The 21248-nt window shown below is 32.0% G+C and overlaps 1 protein-coding gene across 1 annotated transcript; it reads right to left on the bottom strand.

Annotated features, from left to right (window-relative positions):
• Positions 1-15890: 15890 nt before the first annotated feature.
• LOC117912554 (alpha,alpha-trehalose-phosphate synthase [UDP-forming] 6) lies at positions 15891-20479 on the bottom strand. Its single transcript, XM_034827191.1, has 3 exons — positions 17882-20479; positions 17518-17791; positions 15891-16857 (listed from the first exon to the last, which is right to left on the bottom strand). The coding sequence occupies exons 1-3, from the start codon at positions 19882-19884 to the stop codon at positions 16570-16572; spliced, it is 2565 nt and encodes an 854-aa protein (XP_034683082.1). The 5' UTR covers positions 19885-20479; the 3' UTR covers positions 15891-16569.
• Positions 20480-21248: the final 769 nt, after the last annotated feature.

Consider the following 21248-nt stretch of genomic DNA (forward strand, 5'->3'; position numbering starts at 1 on the left):
AGAAAAAGACTATATGGTATAAGGTTAGAAGTATAATGATGCAAAGATAAACCAATTCCATGTAGTATGAGGAAATGGTAGCCTTCTCCTTTGCAAATCCATTCTCACTGGGTCGCCCCAGACTTGACTTCAAGTCACTAGGCCTATGTGTAAATTACTAAATTCTTTCGATGACCATTTTTTTTCCCTTCCTGTACCGGTTTCACATGTTTTTTTTAGATTTACAAATTATTATTATTTTTTAATGCCATTTGTGTTCAAATCCAAGTTTATTTGAGAAAGTATTAACAAAGGTATGACTTTTAAAAATCACCCATGATATCAATTTCTTCATTTTACATATTTTCAAAGTATTTCATTGTTAAATCTTTGAATGATATTAATGGAAACAGATTGAGAATGACATATATTTTGTTGACCCGTGAGGATTCTCATTTTTCAGTTGAACTTTCAAAACAATAATTTAAAAATTATTTCTTTTCATTTTAATTATGTATACTTTTGTCAAGACTAATAGTTCATCAAATTGCTTTTTAGTTACTTATAATTAATTGTAAGATGTAAAATTGTTGACTTTTATTCGCATATTAACTGTTCTATTTAAGAATAACAATGAAATAGATTTTTTTGAGTACATAATCTATCTTGTCATAGTGGTATGAGTTTCTAGCATGTCCTACAATAAAATGAGTCTGAAATTAATATAAACAAGTTAGGAGTGGATTTGGGATTTTTTTTTAAATCCTAACTTGATTCAACTATTGCCTTGTTCCATTCAATTATATATATATTATTAAATGCTTCTATATATATTTAACTCTAGGTTTAATAAGCCCAGACTTGAGCTTTTTTTTTAAATCCTAAGCTGATTCAACTATTGCCTTGTTCCACTCAATTATATATATTATTAAATGTTTCTATATATATTTAAGTATAGGCTTAATAAGCCCTTACGGTTTTAAAATGCTTCTATATAATTAAAAAGAGTTTATATATATATATATATATATATTGTCAAGAAAGTCTTCATCTAATCAATGTCACTATAACAAATATGAGATTTAGTAACAATTTTTTTTTGTCTACTACTAAAATTTCATTGCTAATTATGAATCTTACATTATAAAAGAGAAATTTTGTTATAAAATATTTTACTATTATGTTTTTCTTTACAAACCTACTTGTTGTCGCTAAAATTTGTCACTAGAGAATCGAAGTAAAAAATTGTCGCTCTCACCATATGGTGGGAAACTTTTTTATGATGAAATACATATATTTGTAATTAAATTATTTATCATTGATGTTTACATTTCAATAGTAAATAATTTTTGTCACTAACAACAAAGTACACATATTTGTGATGAAATTTTTTTGTCACTAATTTTTTATTTTCTATGATAAATATTTTTTTATTATCGAATCCTCAACCTCATTGTTTGGACTAAGTTAACTAATTAATTGGATCTCTATTGGGTAAATTAATCAATTAATAACCTTTCGAACTAGATTAATTGACTCAAACCTATGGTGGGCTCAAGCCACTTAAGCCTAATAGAAAACATATAAATACTTCTCTTAAGGGTTTAAGGTTTCTTTCAATCTAAAAAAAAAAAAACTTTAACCTCTAACCTAGAGATCTCTAGCATCTTTTCCAACATCTTGGTGTTTAAACTCAATGAGGAGTCATTTAGTGGAAGCCTACCGCATTCATATGCAGTTTTGGAGCATTTTGCATTGACAAAAATCGACCTTGGAACATCAAAATCATAGGTATGATACTATTCTATGGATTTATGGTATTTTATTGATTTTGAATGCCTAGTTTCTATTGTGTGGTAGATTTAGAGAGCCTAGGATAGGATTACATGCACCTTACTAATCCAAGGCCTTAGGAATGGAACAATCTAGGGTTCCCTATAACTAGTATAAGAGCCCCAAGTTAGGTTCTTGCATGTTAGACCTATTCTAGAGTGTACTCATTAGGTTTTGCAAAGTATGTTTATTCATCTTATGACCCAAATGAATGAATGAATGTTAATATGATGTTTATTATTGTAATTAGATGATTGAATCTCTTATTTCTCTATATTGAGTTGTAAGCTTCGTGGTTAGGAGTATAGGATTTTTTTTTTCATATGTAAAAGTTGTTTCTTGTTCATAAATGGATTGTAAGCTCTGTTGGAACAGAGCATAGAATTTTCTTCTTTGTAAAAACAGGATTTTTGTGGTGGATCGAGCTTCAACTCCTCGAATTCTACATATTTGTTCTCATATGGGTTCTCACTACCTTTAGAGCTACTAGAGGGCATGGAAGTATGTTTTGATGAATCCTTTAATTCATGTTCAGGTTCTTCAAGTTTCTCTTCTTCATTTGGTTGTTTAACCACAACAAGCCATTTCCTAACATAGGGTCTCTACCTTATAGTAGTCTTTCTCCTTGGCTTTGGTCTTTAAGCTCTCTTTATAATTCTCATTGGGAATTTGTTTTTACCAGGAAAGCCTTTCCTATTGAAAATTTTGCATTTGTAGTCTAGTATTTCTTTGGATCTTAACACTTCAAGATAATTCATCAGTTGATCTTAATGTTCTTAAGTTTTCTCATCTTTATTATTTACAATTTGGTTTGAGCTTGCTATTCAGTTGCATTTTTATTTTCTTCTTTTACTTCTATTTTGTTTAATATTTTACTAGCATCAACATATAAATTTCACATTGATTTCTCACCTATATGGGCACTAAGGAAATATTAGAAGGAGGTAGAAGTCTTCTTTATTGTTAGAATGGACTCTCTTTTAGAATTTGAACTTATAAACACTTCTTTAATTAGTCTCTTTTGTAACAAGGTCTTTGATCCCTTTCTACTTATTTTTATGCTTTCCAATTCCATAACCTATTGTTTTTAGGCTTAATCCTCAGAATTAGTTATCTTAATGACTTCAAGTCATTTTCCTTCTATATTATGAGAATTTCCCAATTCTTGGCTTGTCGGTTCCTTTTGTTGTTTAAATTTAAAGACTTGTAATTTAGAAGTTTTTTCCTTATCTTGTCTATTAGCTTGCCCTTTTTTTGCATTATCCTTTTTCAAAATCAACACATTTTCCCTTTTCTTCATTTTCTCGAAAAAGTTCACAACCACTTTATGCATAACCCTTTTGAATCACACTACAAGGTTGTAAAAAGAATAATTAGGTATTTGTGATGCACAAATCATTTTGACTTGCATTTGAGGAAGTCATCTACACTTGATCTTGTTGGATTCCATCATGTTGATATTGGGGATCAAATCTCGATGATAGACTGTAAACCCCATGTCATTTTGTCCATTTCGCCTTAAATTTAATTTTCTAGCTTTTAGAATGTAACATAAAATGAGGGTATTTGGTAAAACTTAATACTTATTATTTAATAATTTAAGTTAATTTTAAGTTAAATTATTCTTAAATTGTTGACTTAAAAATTATTACCTAATTTTTACTTTAAATATTAAAGTTGTTTGGTGAAATTAATTTAAAATTTATTTTAAAACAATAAATTGGCATAATTACCCTCATTAATTTTAACTAATATTTATCTTCATTGATTTTAACTAGAATTTCTTTTTATTAATCTTAAGTCATAAATTGTTTGTTAAACATCCATATTTAAAATATTGTAAATATATAAAATAACCACAAATATTATTATAAAAAATGAGTCATGGATGTGGAATCATGATTATAAAATATGCTCTCACTAGAAGTAGACAAATTGGGTAAAAATGAGTTATGGATGTGGAATCATGATTATAAAATATGTTTTCACTAGATATAGACAAATGAAATAAAAATATTTGAAATTAAAAATAAGTTAAGTATTTGGACTTAATACTTAAAGTTATATTTAACTTTAAGTTGTAATATTAAATTATTTTACCAGACATAATTAATCTATTTAATAATTTAAATTTGGTTACTGAATCATTAAATTGATTTACCAAACATGCTCTATGTCTAGATCCAATATAAAGGTAAAATATAGAAGTTTGACAACTCTAGTTTAAGAAATTAGTTGGATACAATCTCTTCTTTAAAACTTAGAATTCTCTATTGTGGGATGTTCTCAGTCGTCTAACAAAACTCATGTTGTAACAGTCCGCTCAACACTATCTATCCACCTCAAGGTACAGATGGATACAAACCAATCAAGCAGTATGCAATCCTACCTACCAAGCATTAACTATAATAGATATTAAGTGCATTAATTGACGCAACCTTTATAAAACTAAAACGTTAAACTTCAAGGCTCATTATAGTACAATAGTCTTATAAGCTAGTAATTATTGGCATTAAAGATGGTAAAAGCACAATCAAAGGCACAATTAAGACACTGAGAAGAGGTATTTTTAGGCGAAAATAAATGGTCATTATTCACCAAAAGAAAGGTATGCTGCTACTTTTTCCAATGAAATCTCTTGCTCAAGCCTTCCACTTCTGACTTAAGCTTTGAATAGGTGTGCTCGGAAAACCCATCCAAACATTCCTTTGTGCAAGTGCAATTGTCATCTACATCGCGCGAGAAGGCTAACCAGATACTTCATTATTGGTTGTGCACCAACAAATCTTATACCTCCAATAGTTAGGTGTGATAATCTTAGCATTGTTATGCTTGTTGCCAATCTAGTGTAATTACATGGTTGAGCTAAGCACCCTTAACTAGATTTATACTTTGTTCATGAAAAAATTCTAAATAAGCTAATTGAACTTCATCACGTACCATCAATTAATCAAACAGCTAATGCACTTATAGAAGTTGTTTCAAGTAGTGTATTTTCGACTTTGAAAAACAAACTCAAAATATAAAATCTTTCATCCCTGAGTTTGAGAGAGAATTTCAAGAGTAGGGATGACAACGGGTTTTTTTGGGTACCCGCCCCGCCTCGCCTTTAATGAAATAAGTTTAAAATTTAAATAAACAAGTTTAGGACGAGTTTGGAATTTTTTTTAAAACCTAAGACAAGTTCGAGATAGGTTTATGTATTACATTGCCTCACTCTGCCTTGTTCAACCCAACCCCAATTATATATAAATTTAATTTTTATTTTCCTATGTTTATATATAAATAATAATAAAAATAATAAAATATTTTTCAATAAAATAAGTTATAAAAATTATAATTATTTAATTCAAAAGTTATATATATTATAAATAATTCAAAAAAAATTCAAAAAAAAAAAGTTAAACAAGGTGGGGTAAGACGGGCATGGGAATTTCTCATACAACCCCCACCCCTCCCAGTTTAATTTTTTTAATGTGACGGGGATGAGATTTATTTTGAATAAATGAGACATGGTAAGGATAGGAATGACCCATCCTGAAGTTGTCCCATTATCATTCCCGTTTAAGAATATTAGTGAGTTAAGGTATTGTATTGATAGTTATGTTTAACTGTAAAATTTACGATTGTTAACTTTTCATTGGCTCATTAAGTGTTTTGTAAGATAATTTGTCTGCAATCTTGAGACATGTAATTTTTCTCGTGCAAAACAAGCAAATTCTTCTCTCATCTCTCTTTGCATTTTCAAGAAACTTATTGACAATGTTGAAAATTTATTTAGCTTGAAATTTTGTATTTCAAAATTAATGTTGAAGTTCTTTTTCCTTGATCTTAACGCAAGGGTAAGAGGAATTTTATTGTGCATCATGAGAGATTAACTTAAAATTTATTTGAAACCATTAAATTGACATATTTACCTTCATTATTTTTAACTAATATTTATCTACATTAATTTTAACTAATATTTCTTTTTATTAAACAATAAACTATTTGTTAAACATCCATATTTAAAGTATTATAAATATATAAGATAACCACATATATTATTGTAAAAAATGAGGTCATGGATGTGGGATCATGATTATAAATCATGCTCTTACTAGAAGTAGATAGATGAGGTAAAAAGATTTGAAATTAAGAATAAGTTAAATATTTTGACTTAATATTTAATGTTATATTTAACTTTAAATTGTGATATTAAGTTATTTTACCAAATATAATTAAATCTATTTAATAACTTACATTAAGTTATCAAATCATTAAATTGATTTACCAAACATAATTTATGTCTAGATCTAATATAAAGATAAAATATAGAAGCTTGGCAGCTCTATTTTAAGAAATTAGTTGAATACAATCTCTTCTTTAAAACTTAGAATTCTCATTTCTAAACCTCCAATAATTTGGTGTGATAATCTTAGTATTGCTATGCTTGTTGCCAATCTAGCTTAATTACATGTTTGAGCTAAGCAGCCTCTATCACGCCCCAAAACCCACTCCAAGGGCATGACGGTCATTTCACACCTCAAGCCCAAAGGCTCAAAGTGGAAACCACACAAATATTCGTATTATAACTGGAAAGAAATTTACCAATTACCAAATTCTTGTTTAGAGTAGTAGGACAAAATTCTAAAGTCTTCGAGCATCAACTTTTTTAAAAAAACTAATACATCAACTAGAGTGTTATTGTCCAAATAACTCCAAATTCAAATAATTTAAACGAAAAATAAATTTTAACATCTAAACAATGTCCAAAATAAAGTTTGAACCAAAATCCTAACAAAGAAAATTTTCTCCAACCTAGCCATCACTTCTCGCCCGAACTGAGAGTACCTGAAAAATTATCAACGAAGGGGCATGAGCTTAAAGCTCAATAAGGAACATCAATGCAGTTTCATGGATCAAACATTTTTCAATCATATTTGCAAATAGGAGATATAACATATACTTATTTTCAGAAAAAAAAAAAAAATTGAGTTCGAAATACTAATATATTCAAACTTTTCAATAAACTTTCTCATATTCATTTCAAAACAATTTCTCATCAAAACCAAATCAAATGCATTCAAAATATCTTACTCTGGTTATCAAATAACAAATGGTGCCCAATTAGGTGGGACTTCACAAATGAATGACTAGTTTCAAATTTGTTCCATTTAAGGTAAACAAAACCAAAAGTTAACAATTATAACCCGTTAACTAGGGGTCATAAGGTCAACTATTATAACCCGTTGACTAGGGTCATATAATATCAACTATTATAACCCGTTAATTAGGACCATAGAAATGTCAACAATTATAACACGTTGACTAGGGTCATAGGAACCAGAGACAAACACTTTATTTCATTAATTCAAACTTGCAAAACAAAATATCATATCTCCAAAAATTTTCACTTTTCATAAATAAACAAAGAAGATTCTCAAATATACTTTCCATACAAAACACATATTTAATCCATGCAAAAAGATAAAAATAATATTTTTACACTTTTCAAAATACAATATAAAAAGGAAATTATTTTCTTCTGTAAAAATCTGCATTAATTTCCCTTACCTTGAAAAAACACTCAAAATCTTGTAGTATTTAACTCTGAAGAATTTCATCTTCACCTAACATAATATCATACATAATATTGATTATTGATTATTTATCAAAACATATAAATTTGAAAATCCTAAAAATATTTTATTTAGTATTAGGGATCCTAATTAATTTCTCATATTAATATTATTATCATCCAATATTATTTTCAACTTCCTAAATAATAATTTATTTCCTTTTTTCTAACTTATCTAAAATACATCTTTTAAGAATATTTCTTTGCATTAAACTATTATTACTATTATTTAAATCTCCTACCAAAACTTAACAAATACCCCATGCAATTCTTTTTTTTTTTTTTTCAACATGTCAAATATTTCCTACGCTTCTTTCATCATTTTTTTTTTCCTCTCTAAAGTCAAAACTTTTAACCTCCATATTCACAAATTTATGTAATTTTCACATCCAAAACTATATAATTTTTTTTTATCTAGATCTATCATTTGAGTAATCAAAATTTATTGATCTTTATTAATAAATCAAACTATGTTCATAAATTTTTAATCTTTTTTACCTATAAATTAATTAAACGAACTCTAATCAAAATTGAGATATTCCAAAGAATATCTAAAGTGTTTAAAACTAGTTAACGAATATAAAATATTAATTTAAAGATTAAAAATCTTATCTGAAAAATTGATCTTCAAACCTTCAACCATATACTCTCTAATATTTATGATTTCTGTGTAAAAGGGTTTTCTGAATAGAGAATATAGGAAATATATAATTTATATATAAGGGTTTTAAATACGAAAAGACATTTTTACCCTTATTAAATTACTTTACTTAATTAATAATTTCTAAATTATGATTTTACCCCTAAATTGGGTTTGGGGCATTACAGCCTCACCTAGGTTTGTACTTTGTTCATGAAAGAGTTCTAAAGAAACCAATTGCATTTTGTCATGTACCATCAATTAATCAAATAGCTAGTGCTTTTACAAAAGTCGTTTCAAGTAGTATATTTCTAGCTTTGAGAAATAAACTCAAAATAGAAGATCTTTATCCTTGAATTTGAGAGGGAATTTCAAGAGTATTAGTGAGTTAAGCATTGTATTGATAGTTACGCTTAACTTTAAAATTTACGATCGTTAACTTTTCATTCGCTTATCAAGTGATTTGTAAGAGACTTTGTCTAAAGACTTGATATATGTTGAGGCCTCGCGTCCCTGGTGATCCACGTAGTTGCCAAATGGATGGAAGCACGATCTCAACCCATATAGATTCCTGGTTCAGCTATTCCTGCAAAAGGCGTCCGGACAGGGTGTCCGGACACACCCTCCGATGGTTTTGTCAGCCATGGAAAGAGAGATAAAATCAGTTGGCACAGTTGGTCTTTTTCTAGGTATAACGAGCTTACCTTCCTCTTTGTGCGAAGGTTCATATATATAACATCAGAAGTTCTCTTTCCTCATTTAATGATGGAAGACTTTTTGGTTTATCATGATGCCACTAGGTGGTGGCAGGGACATCCTCGCCCTACGGGCGGCTGTCAGAGATCGTGGGAGGCTCCGTGGCCGTTAAAGATCGTGGGAAGTGACTTGTCGTCACTTCATTCTTGTCCTTTCACTCTGCAGGTGGCGGAAGGTGGGTCATGGCAGGCTGTTGTGGTTATGTGCAAGACTTGCTTACTTTAGTCAATGATTCGGATAAACATATCCGGATAGGTTATGTCGGTTGCCCGGATGTGTTATGGCGGAGCATCCGGATGTAATGTTTGTGAGTGTCGTGTGCTTCTCCTTTTAGGAAGTCCGGATAAGAGAAGCGCGCCACGTATTCTTTTGGGGGAAACCGGAAGGATATGATCCGGATAGCAATGCGTGCCACATGTTGTCAGGGATGTGCGCCATATGTCATCAGGGGGAGGGATCCCTACAATATATATATTTTTCTTTTGTGTAAAACAATCAAATTCTTCTCTATTTTTCTCTTTACGTTTTCAATAAATTTATTTAGCTTGAATTTTTAATTTGAAATTAATGTTGAAGGTCTTTTTCCTTGACCTTAAGGCAAGACCAAGAGAAATGTTATAGTGCATCATGAGGAATTGTGGCCACATGACCATGTATCCTCCTTTTGCCTACTTCATCACAATAAGTATGTTGACTATGGAACTGAGCCGACATACCCTTAAATGCACAGTGTGTAGGGCTTCATCTAACTAAGAGTGCATTTGAAAATAATTTTAAAAAGTGTTTTTAATTTTTTTAACACTTAAAAATTTTTATCTTTCAAGTATCAAAAATATTATAAACACTTCCTAAAATCATTATCAAACACAATCTACAACTGATTTTGTGGAAGTAAGTAACGAGACTCATTGTCAAAGGTGTGTAAAAGTCGAATTCAACCATTACATTTCACCTTTGTAATTTAGGTGTTGCTACATATATACCATGGGGCATGTTCATTTATTAACATGATATTAATATTGGCAAAGTTCGATTTATATTAGGAGGTTGGGAGTTGATCTAACAACAATGGCCAACCTAATATAAGTTATGGTCAATTAATTCCCCACTGATTAGGCTACAATGATGTTAGGTCCATTGATATAGTGTTAAATTATTGATAATCCACTATATAATAAGACTAAAATATAAAAATGATGTCAAAATAGCAAAATTTTGGTGAGGCATTATTGTTTCCTAAATACTATTCATTGTCCTTTTCATAGATAAGAACACATTATGTATATATGCATGTATCCTTGACTTTGAGTGATTCAAGTACGGCTTGATATTCCTAATTGGAAAAATAAAAATAGAGTATTGGAGTTTGATTTGCATGGGTATTACCTTTTTAAGTGAAAGAAGGAAATCATCTACTTACTTTTGTACTTCAAAATCATGGCCAAAATTATCATAATTTTGGATCAAAATGGTCGATTTGATCATGAAAATATACCTTTTAACCCCCTTTAAAACTTATATTCACTATGATATATTTTCCGTTAAATATTATATTATCCTAACACAAAAATAAAGTCTTAATTGGTAAATAAGGGTTCAGTTCATAAATGACATCATAATTGTCAATTAAGATTTTAATTTAAAAATAAAACATTAATGGGTAATTGAGATTTTATTTTTTTTTAGCTAAAATTGCAATTGACAAGTAAAATTTCAAATTAAAAAAAAATGAAATCATAATTAGCAATTGAAGTTTGAACTTAAATTTAAAAAGAAAAATATATAGTCTTTTAATGATACGGCTTTATGTGGTGATAAAAAAAATCATTTTAAATATAAATTTGATCAAATAGTTAAATTCTTTTTTTTTTCCATTAAAGGGATATTTTGGTTCAAGACTCAAATTATCACCCGGTGTATGTTCCAGGTGCAGCTAATTATCACATTAAAACATATTTCCAAAGCAATTATAAGACCCACAAAGTACAAAAGTTTTGGAGCAACGTCAAATCAATTAAGATGACAAAAATGAAAACTGAAATTAACCAACACTTGCTCAATTTAAGGAACAGTGAACATTGCTGAACCCCCCATGGAATTATTTAATACATTTTTTATCATACTTCAAGGGGAAAAGCTATTTCAACACGGTAAGTTGAACACTTGAACAAAAGTTGAAGTATCAATCATTCCACGCGAATTCAAGTTCTGGTCAAAGGGAATTCAGAGGAAAGAACACTCGCGACATGACACAGGTGTGTGTTTTCTAATAATTGCTACCATTTATCTCCTGTTTGAAAGAAAAAGTTTGTGACGAAGATTAGTGGATTAATGGCGGGATTAAATTAAAAACAAAAAAAAAAAAAAAAAAAACCTGGAGATGGATTTGGGCATTACTTTATTCCATTGAAAACTTTCTTTTAATGGAAGTTTGAATATATAAAATAGGATAAATAAGGTCCGTCATAATTAACATAATACTTGTTCTTATGTTTAGTAATAATCATTCTTATTACGAATTTCAATTGAAAAAATCAGATTCGATTCAAATGTCTTTTTTAATTAACAAAAAATAAGAGGTCGACTTTCAAATTCGAGTGATTGGATATAGAGGATAAGATTAAGGTCACTCAACACGGATATAAAAAAAAAATAATGATATAAAAATATAAATAAATAAAATTATAATATTAATAATAAAACTAATATGGCGGATGTACTCAATCCAATATAAAACTCTTTTATCTAAAATATTGGTCAAAATGATTGATTCCATGATTGATGAGGCCTAGGTTGTCTCAAAAGGAGGACACGCTTAAATCAATGTGGCCCTTGTGGGACTTCCCCATGACTTTTCTCAGACCCGTTTACACCATGAACCTTGAATGAAAACTAGTGTGAAACCCAAAAAAATCCAACAAAGATGTTTACATCCAAAAGGGTGGAAAGAAAAGAACACACAACGGAGTGTCGTTTACTTCCAAGACAATGGCTTTCATTAGCAACCGTCCCCACTTCCTTCCCTTGCGTGCTGCTCGGATGAAACTGACATGGACAATGACCTCCTTCAATTATTCTTCTCTCTCTCTCTCTCTCTCTCTCTCTGGGGGATCCATTTCAAACACGTCCAACTACAATATTATTGATACTGCAACTTTTCTTACTAAGATTGCTAGCTTTCATCATTCCAACAAAATTTTCTATGAGTCTATTAAGTGACTTCTTGTCTTAATGCATACTTATTATAGGATCCATTCAATGGGAAGATCAGTATGAAAACATGACAAATGTATTAAATTGTATGCAAGCAAATGATTGAAGGAGAGAATATGCTTTCTCATAAAAAAATGATTTCTCGTTTGCTTAGCTCCATGACTCATTATGGTCATTTATTATTATTAAAAACCATATGGCATATGAATTATTGAAAGAAGAGAGGATAGGATTGCTGTCAGTTTTGCTGGGGTCAATGAGGGAAGCAGGAGGTTTACTAAATCAACTAGTGCTTATACTTATCTATAAGATACAGTATCTGCTAATTATGGTTATGAGCTGGTTTTCTCTGTTAGTTTCTGGGTGCATAAGTAAAGGAAAGGCGTGTATGGAAATGAAGACGAAAGGCATTCAAATTCAAGTTCAAACTGGGTCAAATAGTAGTTGCACTATCGTAGAAACTAACTAGAATTTAGAAAAGACTCCAAAAGCATTGACAGGGTCAAGGGCTGTTGCTCCTTTTCTCCCTTTTCCTGTTATTTTCTTCTTTTTCTAAGTGTGTAGATTGGTGCCCTACCTTCCTGGTTCGGTTCGATGGTGGAGGAGTGGTACATCTAACTTTGGGTTCAGGAAATGTGATTGGAAAACAAGTCACAGCTCACAGCTGGTGAGGGTGGAATTCGTTGATGTCACAGGGAATATTCAATCTACTCAAGGAAGCTTTTGAAATGTCTACTGGTTCGGAGTAACAAAACCAATTTAATAATTTAAAATAACTTAATAACTTGATTTAAATCACTAAATAAATTTAGTATATTAGTTAAAATATTTCATGACCTTTATTGTTATTTAATTTTTTTTATCTTAATTAAAGTTTATGAAGATAAATATATCCGTTAATTTAAAATAAATTTTATCTAATAATTTTAATACTTGAAATAAGAATTAAATAATAAGTTTTAAATTAATAATTTAAGTATGATTTGACTTTAAATCAACTTAAGTCAATAAGTAATAAGTATTAAGTTTTACTAAAATTTAAATCGGTTGATACTAGTGATTATTACGAAAAAGCATGTATCATTTTTTCAAAAACAAAATAGGTGGAAAAGGAAAACCGACTAAAAATTGGCTATTGATTATTGTTCCATAAAATCACTTATATCATTAAAATAGTATAAAACAATAAACAAGGTTTGAATTAGGAGATTCCATTTCATTTATATTTTCAAATGAGGGTGTGAAAACACGATTTTCTTTAATTATTTTGTCTAAAAGTTTCGTAATGAGATACAATCTAAATCTTGGTCAAGTTTGGTGAGAGTCTAGTCAAACAAGCAAAAATAAAATTTGAATTTTCTTCCCTTTTTTTCTCCTTTTTGGAAATTAACGTATTTTGTATTCACACCCTTTAATCTCATTTTCTTGAAAACTAAGCTTATGCTATCTCAATTCTATCTAATATTGACTTAAGGGTTCACAAATAGTTTAATTGAGTGTTCATCATTTTATGTACATTTTATTAACGTCATATATATTTAAAACAAAATATATATATATATATACACATTCAGGGTTGTTTGATCATATTTTCTTAAATTTGTTTTTAAAAACTATTTTTTATTCTTTAACTTAAAAATACTTTTTAAAAACAAGTTTCAGGAAACATACTCGAACAGAGTTCATGTTTTCCTATTAAATAAAAAACCGATGAAAACAAATCCTTCTTATTCTCTAAAAATTGTTATTTATTTCACTTTATTTTTAAAAATTGTTTCCAAAAAACAATGACCAAACAATATTATAAATTCTTAAAAACGATTTTCTATTTTTAAAAACAGAAAACTGTTATAATTAAACAATATTAGAAATTTTTAAAAATATTTTTCTATTTTTTAATCACACGGGCAAAATAGGCTCTAATATTTTTAAATATTAATTTTTTTTTACCTAATTTTATATATTTAACACATAATTTTAAAAAATAAATTAAATGTAAAATCGAAGATAGATTGACCTTTATATGTAATTAGTATTAACATGAAAAAATAAAATATTTAACTCATTACCTTTATGTTTTTGTTGCATAATTTGTTTCCTTTTATTTGTTGATTACCATTTTTAGCCTATATTGATTTTGTAAAATTCAGGGATATATAAAAAAGATGAATGGTCTAATACCGTTAAAACTCACCCAAAAAAAACCTGACACAGAGCCTATTCGAGTCAAACAAAAGCCCAAATCCTAAGTCCACTCAAAATTTTGTGGGTCGAGTCAGCCCATGTTTTAACTCCTGACCCTGAGGATGTAAATAGGGTCAATTCAATTGTTTTTTGAATAAACATGAACCAATATGATATAGTCAGTTTTATATGTGATAAAAATCAAGTCAACCAAATTTTGAATAAAAAATCAAATCAAATCAAGCCTTTTAAGATCGATTTGATTCAATTTTCATGAATTAGTTTCAAACCAATTTCATAACATTTTTAATCCTCAACCCAATTATAAATTTGTGTTTATTTTGATCCCAAAACTCATTAATTTGAGTTTATATTAAATCTTAAGTCTAATTTATTTTTAAAATTAATTGAAACCAACTTAGATGTAATGTTAAAAATATATTAAATACATTTCAAATTAATTTAATTATAATATAAAAATAATGAATTACTTTAATAGAATCTAATATAAAAATAAATAAATAAAAATAAAAAACTTATCAAATATCAAATAATTATATATAAATTTTAGAATATTGGTTTGATTCGATTTTATCAATTATGAGTCTAGAAAATTGAAAACCAAATTGACAAGGTCAATTTTCAAATTCTTAAACTGAATTGACCTTTTTTTATTATTAAAAACCGAACTAGTATGATCAATTTTGATTGGTTTTGAACGATTTATTAGTTTTTTCAGTTTTGTTCACACTGCTATATGACCCATTGTCATCACTTTCTTTTTTTTTTCCTTTTTTTTTTTACTGTGATTTTAGATCTCACTGTCCAACCTCAATATTATCAAAACATTAACGTCAACCATAAATTATTAGTATATATGGAAATGATGCAATTTGATTATACAATCGATGTAAATATATGATTAAATGAATTATGACGATGCACTTATAATTTAATTTCTAATGAAATTAATGAGGTATTTCAAATAATCAAATGTAGTATGGTATTCTTAGTTTAAGATTTCACAATATATATAAATGCAAAAATATTCATTATTGTAATAAATAAATAAATAAATTGTGGATGTTACCATTTTTTTGTATTTAAATTTTCAAATACCTATGTAAATATCTCGTCAGATTTATATTTAGGTCCAAAACCCAAGTTCGAACGCCATCTCGAATACTGAACCCAAGGCCCAAACCCGAAGCCCATAGGGCCAAACTTCGAGCCTTAGATTTAGGAGAATGGAAGCCCAAAAAAATCTCTTCAACCCCAAAAACCCGCTGACTCCCACCCGAAGCCCCAGTAATCAAGCTTGGGTTTGAGCAGCAACCCAAGATTACAGTCCTGATAAAATTGAATGTTTTAAGTATAGTTTTAATTAATATGATAATGAACATAAAGTGTATAAAGTTTAACAAAAAATAAAAAATAAAAAAATAATATAACCCAACCAACCCCAATATCTAGATGCATCTAAATTCTTTTTTATTCTATGATTTGACACCAATACTCATTCATATATATATATATATATATGCATGTCTATACTTTTTATCACTCACCTGACAACCTCGATTTCACCGTACGCATTTAATAATGGAGATGGAAAATTTGATAGAACAATGCTTTACCATCTTCTTAAACATCAACGCCAACTGATTTTCCAGCACAATATGAAACGCCCATAGCTAGATGATTAAGTGAAAGGGGAATGTATCTGAGAAACAACGACATCCAGGGGCCTAGCTAAAAGCTTAACAAAGCCTAAGAGGAGAAGACAAACCTATAAGGTCTGCAACAGACTTGTCGGCATCCAGATAAAGGTACAATATACAGATCGCTACGCCGAGTTCCACTAGAAAGTCAAGTCCCACCAGCCACCGGACAAAATGCTAACAAACATTAAACCCTGAATCTGCATATGAAAATGACTCTGATTACAACATATGTTCAGCACCGAAAAGTTCCAAAAGCAAACATCTTCTCCACATGAGCAAAATTGAAAAACCGCCCCTTAATTTAGCACCTCAAGGATTGCTACGTGACCAGTCCAAGAGCTACAGGCATTGCCAACAGAAACAACATGCACAGACATCGGGAGGCACAAACCAATATTTACAGCCTTGCTAGTTGGGGATCCAACTTCAGGCAAGAGAGAAAAAAAGAGATCTGGTCGATCTGGTCTCAAAGCTTCTCGAAGTAGCACTTCTATAATTTACATCACTGAAGATAAAAGAAACAGACTGTGTGGGTACAGATCTCCGCCTACATGTTTACAGTTACAAGCAGAGAAAGCAAGAGTTGCACTTTTCTAGCTTTCCCTACTCAGCAGAAAAGCCTATAGAGGAACAGGTTGCTCTGAGACCGAGGCCAAGCCCTGCATCAGTCTAACAATTTCGCCTGTATCATCCAGATAATACTTGGCCTTGCTGGGTTTTCGGCCAACAGTACATGCAAAAACTTCTGCTCTGGGAGCAATGGACGAGCCTGCCATGGAACTGGTGATCGCCTCAAACATGTCTTCATCAGATCGGTCGTCTCCTATGCACAGAACAAAGTCAGGTAACATTCCCCTCTCTTGCATGGTGGAAAGCAGGCGTTTAGCTACAATTCCCTTGCTCACGCCCTGCATATAGTACACACGAGCATATTAAGCACGCACTGCTTAGAAAAGCTTACAATTATACCATGCAGATTTTGTTGTCCAATTTTTATATATGCAAGACAAGATGACATCATCTTAATTCATAGAAAAAACCGCAGCTTTATTGATTTTGTTTGCTTTTGCTTTTATATAGTTGGTCACGTTCATCCCTTAATTTGATAGTAGTCGCTTATATTCATCCCTTAATTTGATTTTTATAAGAAGCCTTCCTCGGTTTTGTGAATGTTAATCGATGCTTCATTCCACCAAGCATGATGGAACCAATGGAAAATGAAAAGTACACAGGATATGCAACCCCCAAAATGTCAAAAAAGAAACAAAAAGACAAGTTCTTCGATCCTCCAGGCAAACAACCAGACACCCAGCCATAGCTCAATCTCTCTCAAAACCAGTTTGAGAAAACCCCAACTCACTGTAGAGTTGGGAAAGCCAAATTGAGGCGGGGTTATTGTTGCAAGTGTAAGCTTTTGGCTTGGGTTGACATGGACACAACCCAATCTGCTTGAGCTGCATCCTACCAAAAACACAATTGTAATCATATATAGCTAATAAAAAGTGTTAACGTCCTACTTGAGCCCTTGGTTTGTGTAAGGCTCAGAATAATATTAGCATCATTCATACCTGTGGCTTAACTTCTACAAGACTCTGTCCACTCTTGACAGTAACTGGTTCGTTCGCGAGTACACTCTCGAGATGATCAAGAAGCTCCTTAGCTTGGCAAGAGCCAAAATCCGGATCCGCATCCTCATAACACCAAACCAGTGCGGTTTCCTTATCTTCAATAGTGGACCCATCGGTTGTTTCCGTGTAAAGCTTCATCACTGGCTCTGCAATTTGCTTCCAGCTACAGTCTGCCACTGGTACACATGTTTCCCATTCCACATCCCCCTTGGGCCTGGAATAATACAATCATCAACTTCATAAACCCAAATTCATTTATTAAACCTGAAAGTCAAATATAGGTTCAAATTTTAAGCTAAGTCACCTTAGAAAATAACCATGCTCTGCAGCAATTCCCAGATTCTCACAAGGAGAAAACCAGTCTTCAAGTTTCTTCCGGCTTCTAGCACTGACAATTAAAACCATATTGTTCTCATCCCTGCAGAGTGTTTTGAGCATTTCAATGGACTTAGGAGTTGGGCCCTTATCAATAGAAGCTTGAGGCATCAAAGTACCATCATAATCTAGAAGGATTGCCCTAGTTGTAGTCCTTTTGTATGCCGACACTATATGCTCCATTGAGAGCTTCCTGAAGTTTGGATCAAGAGCTACAACCCTGAAACTTAATCCAAACCCAATTCCCCAGCACCTCCTTCGCACATGATCCCTACAAGTTCTCTCCAAATCCTGTAGAAAACTACGAGCCCAATAACCAACATCATGGGTACTGACATACCTATAATGCTTCTCATGTCGTAGCTGTTTTTCTGGCTCCAGCATCTCCAGGGCGGAGTCCATTGCATCTGCCACTGCATCAATATTCCATGGGTTCACTCGAATTGCTCCACTCAACGATGGGGAGCAGCCAATAAACTCCGAGACAACTAACATGCTCTTCTTGGGAATTGATGATTCTAAACCCAAAACCTTATCCAATTTCTCATTTCCCTGCCGGCTAATTATATATTCGTATGGTATGAGATTCATCCCATCCCTCACTGCTGTGACCAAGCAACACTCAGCGACCACATAATAAGCAATTCTCTCATAAAACTTGAGTGGTTCATCAATCAAGACAACAGGATCATACCCTGGTTTCCCAAATGTCTCATTAATCCGCTTCACAGTCGAGAAAGTCTCGGTCTGAACTTCTTTCACATCTTTCCCTCGGCCCCTTGCTGGATTGGCTATCTGCACCAACACAACCTTCCCCTGCCACTCCGGGTGCTGCACAAGCAGCTGTTCCATTGCCAATAGCTTCAAACTTATGCCCTTAAATATGTCCATATCATCCACCCCAAGCAACATTATCCTATCCTGATCACAAAACTGCTTAATAAGCTCTGCAACCTTTTCCTCAGTCTCTGGAAGGCTCAACACTGACTGAAGCTGACCCATGTGTATACCAACGGGAAGAATTTTGATGCTGACAGTTCGACCGTAATACTCAAGGCCTATATAGCCACGCTTCGATTCATAAGAAAGACCCAGCATCCGGCTACAGCAGGATAAGAAATGCCGGGCATAATCAAAGGTATGGAACCCGATTAAATCAGAATTCAACAGTGCTCGCAAAAGCTCTTCCCTAATTGGCAATGTCCTATAAATCTCCGAGGAAGGGAACGGGCTGTGGAGGAAAAACCCAAGTTTCACCCTATTGAATCTCTTCCTCAAGAAGGTGGGTAACACCATAAGATGATAATCATGGATCCAGACAAAATCATCTTCTGGGTTGATCACTTCCATGATTCTATCAGCAAAAATCTTATTGACGGAAACATAGGCCTGCCATAGAGAACGGTTGAACCTACCACCCAAGTCCGGCGATAAGGGTAACATGTAATGAAACAAAGGCCATAACTGTTGTTTACAAAACCCATGATAGTATCTGGTAAACAGATCAGGAGGCAAAAAGGTCGGGACACATTTGAAGGTTTCAAGAAGTATCTGTGAAACTTCATCTTGTTCACATGGGTGAATTTCTTCCTTAAGGCAACCTACATATATAACTTCAATTTCATCATCCCCTAACCCATCTTTCAACTGGAGGAGAAGCGAATTCTCATCCCAACTAAATATCCAACCACTATTGTTCTCGGATTTCCTGTGTGCCCTAATAGGCAGCTGATTAGCTACTATGATTAATCGGTCACGCTGCACCGATGATGATGAGGGGTCGGAGCACACACTTTCCGATGGGTCATCATCCAGATCCGATATTATGCCGGCAACCGTCATAATACGCGGAATTCGCCGGCTCATGCGTCCAAACGAGGGAGACTCGCCAGAGGCAAGCTCCAAGAGATTCGAATACGATCTCGACACCATTCCTTTAGTTTTCTACCCCAAACCCACCTAGTGTTCTACCTCAAACCCAGCTAAATAGCCTAAAACGCACTTGTTTCTCTACACAAAAAATTTCAGAAAATCTCCATTGCACTCCAATCTTCACTGTCACTTCCAAGTTTCCTCCAAATATACTCAAAAAAATAAAAAGAAAAAGAAAAAAGAAATCCCAGAAACCAAAAAATATCTAAGGCCACTAGCGAACAAAGAAACAAGAAGATAAGCCACTAATGAGAAACTGGGTGTGGCCTAAAACTCTAGAAGTGATGGGTCATAAGAAAGAACTCCAAGATAAGCTTTAGAGAACTGAATCAGAGCATGAGAGTTTCTTGGTGTCCAGATAAAATGAAAGGGAATAGAATATATTCAGACAATACAGCTAAGAGAAATGGTGGAAGAGAATCATTTCATTAGAGATCACTATTGCATACGCAACTTTTGGGGACATAAAGATTAAAACAATAACAGTATATGGAAATGAAATTACCAGTTGTTGAATTTGGAATTCCAAATCAGGCAACCCTAATTTTAGATACTTGGAAAAAGACCCAATTTTTGGTGCCTTTAGAGGGAGTTTCCCCAATAAACTTACATATAAACAACACTCCAGACTCCCCTTAACTTAGAAATATCACCACACAGCCCCCCCCCCCCCCCCCACCCTCCTTTTTTTTTTTACTATTATTCGAATTTTTTCCCTTGAGAAATATGTGGACCGTTGGATGAGAATGGTGCAGAGATTAAAGAAGAAAACGGACGGGTGAGACGTAAGGAGGGCGTACACCGAAAGTTCCGCGTTTATCTCCTTGAGCTTATCCTTGGGCGTGGTTGAATCCGCCAGGACCCACGAGGCCCATTAGAGATTAGCTGTCGGACTCGTGCAATATTCCAGGTGTCTCCTTATTATTGGCGGATGCAGATTGATGGAGTACGTGGCGACTTAGGCATTCTTAAGAAGGGTCTCGAGATTCGTGTTTACCGATTTATCGGAACTCCGACAAAATTCGCCGTAAATGGTTGGTTTCCAGGCAAGCTTGGAGCCTCCATTAAAAATTCCATCACTACTTCGAATCCCATTTAGTTATTGTTGTTGTTCGTTTAATCCTAATCAAACTTCTAAAGAACAACGAACAAGGTTTTCCCTCTTTGTTTATTTGTTTTTTTTATTATTATTAATATTATGAAACAACGAGATAAAAGAAGTTTAAAATTTATTTTTAAAGTTAAGATATTAAAAAAATATATTTTTATTTTTTAAAATAATAAAATTGAGCATTTTAGTCTATATTTTATTATTTTTGTACATAACATATCATTTAGTCTACAGGTAAAAGTGCAAAACATAA

Source organism: Vitis riparia, chromosome 1, assembly GCF_004353265.1.
Source record: "Vitis riparia cultivar Riparia Gloire de Montpellier isolate 1030 chromosome 1, EGFV_Vit.rip_1.0, whole genome shotgun sequence".
NCBI lineage: Eukaryota > Viridiplantae > Streptophyta > Magnoliopsida > Vitales > Vitaceae > Vitis > Vitis riparia.